General features: G+C 40.6%; 2 protein-coding genes across 3 annotated transcripts in view; both read left to right on the forward strand.

The window, feature by feature from the left end:
• LOC111442917 (pollen receptor-like kinase 2) overlaps positions 1–2,908 on the forward strand; it is a 4,827-nt gene extending 1,919 nt beyond the window's left edge. The window contains exons 4-5 of the mRNA XM_023080477.1: positions 719–1,273; positions 2,150–2,908. Coding sequence (XP_022936245.1) covers positions 719–1,273; positions 2,150–2,802 — 1,208 coding nt within the window. The 3' untranslated portion in view covers positions 2,803–2,908. The remainder of the gene's footprint in view (positions 1–718; positions 1,274–2,149) is intronic.
• Positions 2,909–3,216: 308 nt separating this feature from the next.
• On the forward strand, positions 3,217–9,542 carry LOC111443340 (U-box domain-containing protein 52-like). Of its 2 annotated transcripts, none has more exons than XM_023081118.1 (11): positions 3,217–4,100; positions 4,592–4,671; positions 4,750–4,871; positions 5,812–6,023; positions 6,111–6,234; positions 7,278–7,590; positions 7,685–7,786; positions 7,852–8,280; positions 8,376–9,134; positions 9,265–9,352; positions 9,386–9,542. In XM_023081118.1, the coding sequence occupies exons 1-10, from the start codon at positions 3,911–3,913 to the stop codon at positions 9,319–9,321; spliced, it is 2,388 nt and encodes a 795-aa protein (XP_022936886.1). In that variant the 5' UTR covers positions 3,217–3,910; the 3' UTR covers positions 9,322–9,352; positions 9,386–9,542. The 2 variants fall into 2 exon arrangements, with proteins under 2 accessions (XP_022936886.1, XP_022936885.1); XM_023081117.1 differs by having other exon boundaries at positions 9,265–9,315; positions 9,356–9,542.
• Positions 9,543–9,560: the final 18 nt, after the last annotated feature.

The raw sequence follows: 9,560 nt of genomic DNA on the forward strand, positions 1-9,560 counted from the left end.
TTTTTTTTTTTTTTTTTTTTTTTTTTTTTTTTTTTTTTTTTTTTTTTTAAGTTTGATTAAGTTTTCGAGTAAGTAACGATGGTCTTTAATGGACAACTCAATAGATCATAGATTAATTGGTTTAAACTACTGTGAGATTCCCTATCGATTGGAGAGGGGAACGAGTGCCAGCGAAAACATTGGATTGGGATGGATTGTGAGATTTCACCTCGGTAACGAAACATTCCATTCCTTAGGAATAATAAGATTAATTTACTAAAAACTTATAAATAAAGTATAATTTTCAAAAACCTAAAACTAAAAATAAAATAGTTATTAAATGAGGGATTAAGGTTCTAAAATTATTCAATTTAGAGATTATTGTTAACTTTTTGGATTCTTTGGAATTTATTTAGATTCATAATTATCTTTAGTTAGTACTTAATTGCTTCATTGGAGTGACATAATTACCATTTTCTCTATTAAATAAATATTTTAAAGTTAAATATTTGATCAAATTTTGGACAAAATTAATTGAAATCCAGCTATTTACAATCTTGCTTTGTATAGGTTGTATAAACAATGTTAAATTAATATGAGCTTAATACAATATTTTGTGATTTTAAATTTCAAGTGCATAAAACTTTGTTTGTATCTTAACATTTTGATTAAAATATCTGTAAATTATTAAGCTTATAATTAAATGTTGAACCTAAAAAATTTCATTTGTCTTTTACAGGGAACAAAGATTTATGTGGACAGCCTCTGAGCCGATGTAAGTCTCCGAAGAAGTGGTACATCCTCACCGGAGTCACCGTCGGAATCGTCTTGGTAGCCGTCATCGTCTTGTACCACCGCTACCGCCGCCGGAGGGCTCTGTTATCGGCGGCAGAACAAGCTCAAAACTCAAAAGCCCAGGATCAATTGGGCCTGGAAAAGGCCCAATATCAGGCGCCGACAGAAGAAAATGCGAAGCTGCAGTTCGTGAGGGCCGATAGCCCCTTCTTTGACTTGGAGGAGCTGTTGAGGGCCCCGGCGGAAGTTCTGGGCGGCGGCAGCTTTGGGTCGTCTTATAAGGCCCTACTTTCAAATGGGCCTCCAGTGGTTGTAAAGAGGCTTCGGCCCATGAGATGCGTTGGGTTCGAAGAGTTTCTTGAGCACATGAAAAGGTTGGGGATAATTTCACATCCCAATTTGCTTCCGCCCGTGGCTTTCTATTATAGAAATGAAGATAAGCTTTTGATTTCTGAGTTCATGGGGAATGGCAACTTGGCTCATCATCTTCATGGCCACGGTATGTATGATCTTCAACCCATCTAATATTCGAATTAAATGCCTCTTTGTAATTATTTCCTTTTTCATTTTTTAAAAAATATATATTATAATTGTTAGATGAACACGAAGCTCTCATGGCTTTGCTTTGGACTTCTCCAAAGGAGAAGTTGATTATAAACCTACGATCATTTCCTAAATTAGCTGAAGTTGATTATAAACTCACGATCATTCTCTAAATTAGCTGAAGTTGATTATAAACCCACGATCATTCTCTAAATTAGCCGAAGTTGATTATAAACCCATGATCATTTCCTAAATTAGCCGATGTGGAACTTCCATCATCCAACACCTCCCCTCGAACAAAATACGCCTCCCCTTAATCGAGACTCGACTCCTTTAGAGTCTTAGTCATTTGTTGACTGCCTTCGAGGAAGGTTAACTCATTTTCTTAAGTATAGAGCATGATTCTGATACCATGTTAGAGCATAAGCTCTTATAAGCTCTCATGGCTTTGCTTTGAGTTTCTCTAAAAGGTCTCGTACCAATGAAGAGAGTATTATTTGATTATAAACCCATTACCATTCTCTATATTAGTCGAGACTTTCATCATCCAAAAATAATAGTTAAATTTGACCATTTTTTCCTAATATTTTTCTTAATCTAATAATTTTAGAAACATCAAATAATTGATTATTTTATTTTATTTTTTTTAATCGAATCTCTTAAATTTGAAATGGACAATAAAAATACTAATTTAAGGTTTTTTTCTTTTTTCTTTTTTTAACCGGGATTTGAACTTCTAATTTAAAATAATAATAATATTTTTTAAAAATGACATCTACCTAGAATATACACGTTTTTTTTTAATTAAAAAGATATTTTTGAAATATTCCAGGTCAGCGCACGCCTGAAAATATTGGGCTAGACTGGCCCACACGGCTACGGATCATCAAAGGAGTGGGCCGAGGCCTGGCCCATTTACACAGCGAGCTACCGAGCCTGAGCCTACCACACGGCCACTTAAAATCCTCCAACATTCTTCTCAACAGCAATTACGAGCCTCTATTAACCGACTTCGGTCTCGACCCTTTGGTGTGCCAGGATCAAGCACAGCAATACATGGCCGCGTACAAGTCGCCGGAGTTCATCAGGCACCGTCGGGTATCCCGAAAGACCGATGTGTGGAGTCTCGGAATCCTGATCCTCGAGCTTCTGACCGGGAAGTTCCCGGCGAACTATCTCCGGCACGGAGGAGGCGCAGCCAACGGCGACCTGGCGGCTTGGGTGAAGTCGGCAGTGCGGGAGGAGTGGACGGCGGAGGTTTTCGACGGCTATATGATGAAGGGAACGAAGAATGAAGACGGGGAAATGGTGCGGCTGTTGCGGATCGGAATGATTTGCAGCGAAGAGGATGAGGATCGACGGTGGGGATTGAAGGAGGCGGTGGAGAAGATCGAGGAGTTGAAGGAGACGGAAATTAATACCGACGATGAGTTCTATTCGTCCTATGGCAGTGAAGTGGAAGCGCGATCAGTCGAAAGGGAATGAGTTTTTCCTTTATATTTTATTTTCGGTTTAATTATCGTTTTTATTTATATTTTTAAAGGTCGAAATAGTAAATAATCTTAATTTTAATAAACCTTACCTTTAAACTTTTAAACTTCCAAAAACTTTAATAGGGTTAAACTTGTAATTTAACCCCAGAAAAAAAAGAAAAATTACAAAAATACCCTTATTAAGGTTACTCCGTTAATGAGGACTTTTGGGCAATCCAAACTGACTACTTAAAGTGAATAATATCATGCTATTGTGGAGAGTCGTGATTCCTAACATGATATTAGAGTTATACCCTTGACTTAACTATGTCAATAAAATCCTCAAATGTCGAACAAATAAGTTGTGAGTCTCAATGGTGTAGTCAAAAGTGACTCAAGAGTCGAACAAAGGGTATACTTTGTACTTTGTTCGAGGGTTCTAGAAAAGGAGTCGAGTCTCGATTAAGGGGAGGCTGTTCGAGGGCTCCATAGACTTCAGGGGATGAAGTTCCACATTAACTAGGAGTCGAGTCTCGATTAAGGGGAGGCTGTTCGAGGGCTTCATAGACTTCAGGGGATGAAGTTCCACATTAACTAATTTAGGGAATGATGGTAGATTTACAAGTAAGGAATACATCTACATTTTGGTACGAGGTCTTTGGGAGAAGACCATAAGGTTAAACTTGTAATTTAATCCGCCACCACGTCCTCAAAAGCTTATTATTTTTGGAGCTGTCATGTTCTGTGGTTGGTTTAACAAGAAAATGGTGTCAAAAATAGTTGGGAAATAAAAGGGATGGCGTTTGAAACAATCAAATAAACGAAAATAACCGTAAATAAGAACCAGAGAAAAATGGATGGGAGAGAAAGTGATTAGGTGATTGAATTCAACGATGGTTTTGAAAAAAATGGAAATAAAAAACCATATCTTTGTTGGGTCTGTTTGGAGGTTTAGAACCTGAAAAACAGAACAAAAGCAAAAGCGACCAAAACAAAAACAAAAACAAAAACATCGGAGAACTCGAAATTGTTTTGGGTTCTCCGGGTTCGGTTTTTGTTTTTGGTTTGGTTTGGTTTGGTTTGGTTTGGTTTTTTTGTTGTTGTGGGGGAAGAAATAAAGGATGTGGTTACCAAGATACGGGCTTGAGAGGAAAGAGAAACTGGATGTGAAGGGAATTGTGGCTGTGGCAATTGACAGAGACAAGGGAAGCCAAGGGGCTCTCAAATGGGCCGTTGATTATTTGCTTCAAAGGGGTCAATCAGTTTTCCTCATTCATGTCAAACTCAGATCCCCTTCTAATTCTTCCCAAAGTACTCTCTCTTTCTCTCTAAACCTTTTATTTTCGTGTTAAAAATTGTACTTATTTTCTCACCGTTCGTATACCGTGGTCTGTTAAAAGACGGCTTTTAACAAAACTTGACATGAATCTTGAAAACGTCTTTAGTTTTTATAAGCTTACTTTTTAGAAACAAAAAACCAATCGTCCAAGAGTGTTAGATCCCGCATTGGTTGGGGAAGAGAACGAAACATTCTTTACAAGGGTGTGGAAACATTCTTCCTAAGGGAAAGCCCAGAAGGGACAGCCTAGAGAGACCAATGTCTGCTAGTAGTGGATTTGGGCTCTTACGAAGAGATCGTCAATGACTTCTTGTAGGTAGAGCATTTTCTCTTCGATCTTACGAAGAGATTTAAACGTTTCACGCTTAGGATAGATGCCTTAATAAATTGTGACGGGTTCGAATTCGGTCGCAAGTCTTTTAAGTTGCAATGTTTGGTAAGATGAAGCTGTTTTTGAGTGCAGAGATGAGCTCTAAATCTGACTCTGAAGCCAGCATCAAAGAATTATTCCTTCCTTTTCGTTGCTTTTGTACTCGGAAGGATGTAAGTTTTTTGTTTACTTATTTTTTGAACATCCAAATTTGTTCATAAAATTGAATTATGTTTTGTTGTGAGTTACAGATACAATGCATGGATGTTGTGTTGGAAGATACAGATGCAGCAAAGGCCATAATTGAGTATGCAGCAAATAAGGCCATAGAGAACATTGTTATGGGAGCTTCAGCAAAATCTGGCTTCTTAAGGCATGTTTTTTCTCCTATTCATACACGTTGTTCAAAAATTCGATGACCCAAAAAACTCGATCATTCCAGCCCAAATGATTGGGTTGAGTTGAAAATGTTCTTTTGAACCCGACCCATGAACAATCTAGTTTCTGTTTTATGCTTGGGGCATGTTTTAATCACTTTTTGTTAGATTTCACGTCGGTTGGAGAGGGAACGAAACATTTCTTATAAGAGTGTGGAAATCTCTTCCTAATAGACGCGTTTTAAAACCTTGAGAGGAAGCCTAGAAGGGAAAGCATTTTTTATCTGCTAGTGGTGGGCTTGGACTGTTACAAATGGTGTCAGAGCCAGACACCGGATGGTATGTCAACAAGGACGTTGGGCTCCCGAGGGGGTGGATTGTGAGATCTTACAATAGTTGGAGAGGAGAACGAAACATTCCTTAGAAGGGTGTGAGAACCTCTCCTTAGTAGATGTGTTTTAAAACTTTGAGGGGAAACCCAGAAGCAAAAGTCCAAAGAGGACAATATCTGCTAGCGGTGAGCTTGGGCTGTTACACATGGTATCAGAGCCAGACACTGAACGATATGCTAGTGAGGACATTGGGCCCCAAGGGGGTGGATTATGAGATCCCACATTGGTTGGAGAGGGGAACGAAACATTCCTTATAAGGTATAAGGGTGTGGAAACCTCTCCCTAGTAGACGTATTTTAGAACCTTGAGGGAAAGCCCGGAAAGTCTAAAGAGGGGAACGAAACATTCCTTATTAGGGTGTGGAAAGCTCTCCCTAGCAGACGTATTTTAGAACCTTGAGGGAAAGCCTGGAAAGTCTAGCACAATATCTGCTAGCGGTGGGCTTGGACAGTTACATTTTTAGACCATATTGTGCTCGGGAAAAGCATTGAAGTTTGTTGTAGATATCATTAATTTGGAACGATTTTCATTTGGTATGGAACAGATTCAAGACAAACGATGTTCCTGGCAGTGTAGTAAAAGGAGCACCAGATTTTTGTAATGTGTTTGTGATTTCTAAAGGGAAAGTTCAATCGATGCGTTCGGCATCTCGTCCCGCTCCAGTGATTAGTCCTCTACGAAGTCAATTAGCTCAACAAAGCAGCACGAAATCCGATACGCCCGAGATCCAGATGACTCACTCTGCCAGTGCAAGAGGTAGTTTCTTTCAATACAATTTCCTTTTACTTGATATGTCTGTTGTTCCAATATTCTCCATGAAACTAATGCTGAATTTGTTGGCAGCGTCTGCGGATAGGCCACCCCTTGATCTGCCATGTAATCTGCCATGTAATCTGCCATGTAATCTGCCATGTAATCTGCCATGTAATCTGCCAAGTAAAGTGCAGGATGACACCGATTTCATGAGGTGAGTGTGACCCTTTACGTGTTTTATTGTGAGATCCCACATTGGTTTGCAGAACGAAGCATTCCTCATAGGTGTGTGAAAACCTCTCCTGAGTAGATGTGTCTTGAAACCGTGAGGCTAACAATGATACGTAACGGGCCGAAACAAACAACATCTACTAGTGGTGGGTTTGGGCTGTTAGAAATGGTATTAGAGCCAGTCACCGGACGGTGCGAGTCACTGGTCAGAATAAGGCTAGACCATCTCCATAGTAAACGCGTTTTAAAACCTTGAGAGGAAGCCCAAAAAGGAAAGCCCAAGGAGGACAATATTTGCTAGCGTTGGGCTCGGTCGTTACGAATGGTATTAGAGCCAGACACCAGGTGGTGTGCCAGCAAGACGCTGGCCCCCAAGGCGGGTGGATTGTGTGATCCCACATCGGTTGGAGAGGAAGTTTTCCTCACAAGGGTGTGGAAGTCTCTCTTTAGTAGACGTGTTTTAAAACCGTGAGGCTGACGACGATACGTAACGGGTCGAAGCAAACAATATTTACTAGCGGTAGGCTTGGGCTGTTACAAATGGTATAAAAGCCAGTCACCGGACGGTGCAAGACACTGGTTGAAGTTGGGCTAAACTCTTTTCATAATAGACACGTTTTAAAACCTTGAGGAAAGCCCCAGTTACAAATGGTACTAGAGCCAGACACCAAACAGTGTGCCAGTAAAGACGCTGGCCCCCAAAGGGGGCGAATTGTAATATCCCACATCAGTTGTAAAGGAGAACGAAGCATTCCTCATAAGGGTGGGAAACCTCTCCCTAGTAGACGTGTGTTTAAAATCGTGAGGCTAATAGCAATACGTAACGGGCCGAACTGGACAATATCTACTAACCGTGAGCTTAAACTGTTACATTCAATAATTAGATCTTTCATCGTTAGTACTGTACTCGTATGCGTGCTCGAATATTATATTTGCATGAAGTTTAGCACATGAGCTATTAATATTGAAGAACAACACATCACTTTTACAATGATATCATGTTAAACAAAATGTTGTTGGATGCAGGTCACCATTCACAAGGAAAGGATATAATTACAAACCATCATCATATGGAGATTTACCGACGCAAGAATCGGATATATCTTTCGTTAGCTCCGGAAGACCGAGCATCGATCGTATATTTCCTTCACTTTATGATAGTCAAGATACAGGAGGAAGATCCACACCACCACAGGTTTCAAGCAGTACAGATTTTGACTTACCTCATAGCTTTGAGTCTCTACAGATGGGACGGATGTCAGCGGATATGAACTTTTCGTCCGAGTTCTCTTCGATCTCGCAAGACAGTGACAGACTTTCGATCTCGTCACAGTCTATGGTAAGTTTTGAGTCACTTTGTTGTCTATGCATAAAATTTTCATCAGATGAAATGAAACTATGTTTTAGATGAACTTTTATACGATGGTGTGCAGGAAGACGTCGAGGCCGAGATGCGGAGGCTCAGGCTAGAACTCAAGCAAACTATGGAAATGTACAGCACAGCCTGCAAGGAAGCTCTTACAGCCAAACAAAAGGTATGCGAAGTCGATTGATTAACGTGCCAATGGCTGCAACATCATATCTTCGGTTTGTGATGCAGGCGGTCGAGCTACAACGATGGAAATTAGAAGAAGAACAGAGATTAGAGGAGGCGAGATTGGCCGGGGAAGCTGCATTAGCGCTAGCGGAACAGGAGAAGTTGAAGTCGAAAGCAGCCATCGAGGCAGCTGAAGCGGCTCGGAGAATTGCAGAATTGGAAGGACAGAAAAGAATGAAGGCTGAAATGAAAGCACTCAAAGAAGCTGAGGAGAAGAAAAAGGCAGTTGATGCATTGGCAAACAATGATATCAGGTATAGGAAGTATACAATCGACGAGATCGAAGTGGCAACGGAATTCTTTGCTGAATCTCGTAAGATCGGAGAAGGAGGCTATGGTCCTGTTTACAGGTGTGATCTTGATCATACTCCCGTTGCCATTAAGGTTCTACGTCCCGATGCGACTCAAGGACGATCGCAGTTTAAACAAGAGGTCGGTTACCATACATAACTCTCAGCTAACAGTTTTTTTGAAAAGTAAGACCATAGGGAATCTCATCAGCTAACGTGAAAGATAACCGTTCACAGGTAGAAGTACTCAGCTGTATACGTCATCCGAACATGGTTCTCCTCCTCGGAGCTTGCCCCGAGTATGGCTGCTTGGTCTATGAGTACATGGCTAATGGGAGCTTAGAAGACCGACTTCTTCGACGAGGAAACACGCCACCACTTTCTTGGCAGCTCAGATTCAAAATTGCAGCTGAAATTGGGACAGCATTGCTGTTCTTGCACCAAACAAAGCCAGAGCCTCTTGTGCACCGTGATCTCAAACCGGCTAACATTCTGCTCGATCGTAACTTTGTCAGTAAGATCAGTGATGTTGGCTTGGCTAGGCTCGTACCGCCATCGATTGCTAATAGTGTAACACAATATCGAATGACATCGACCGCTGGAACATTTTGCTACATTGATCCCGAGTATCAGCAGACAGGTATGCTTGGTGTGAAATCCGACATATACTCGCTAGGCATCATGTTTCTCCAACTGATCACTTCTAGGCCACCAATGGGATTGACTCACCATGTCGAAAGAGCTATCGAGAATGGGACGTTTGAAACTATCCTCGACCCAGCCGTCCTTGATTGGCCTATTCAAGAAGCTTTGTCTTTCGCCAAGATGTCGCTCAAGTGTGCCGAGTTACGACGTAAAGATAGGCCTGATCTTGGTAAGGCCATCCTTCCAGAGCTTAACAGGTTGAGAACTATTGCAGAAGATACAACGCACCCAACACTGATGGGGGGAGACATAAGCCCCTCTCGCAGCAACAGCCAAGTTTCTCTTCAATTTGTAAGTTCAACCATCACTTTTGTATACGAGTTCTTTTCGCATTTTTAAAATCATTTTTTCTTCATTTGACGAGCATAAACTATTTTAAAAACACTTCCAAACATGATCTTTCACGTTAAATCTATTACAGGGATCGTCACCGCAATCATACAATAGCTCGAGAAACCCATCGACGACAACTTTTTGATGGGTGGAAAAGATAAATAAGGGACAAAAAGTTATTTTGAAGGCAAGGTAGATACCACACAATTTATTATCATTGAAAGCATGTTTGATTCAAGGAAGTATTTGATAGCCCAAGAAGAACTTATTTGGATCAAATCTCTATCAAGTGATGCTTTGTTGGAAGTTGGTCTGATGCGGAAGGGAATGCAGTTTGTGAATATAAATTTGGATATGTTTTTGGTTCATTATTTATTCATTATT

The sequence above is a fragment of the Cucurbita moschata genome, unplaced genomic scaffold (genome assembly GCF_002738365.1).
Source record: "Cucurbita moschata cultivar Rifu unplaced genomic scaffold, Cmos_1.0 Cmo_Scf00005, whole genome shotgun sequence".
In the NCBI taxonomy this organism is placed as follows: domain Eukaryota; kingdom Viridiplantae; phylum Streptophyta; class Magnoliopsida; order Cucurbitales; family Cucurbitaceae; genus Cucurbita; species Cucurbita moschata.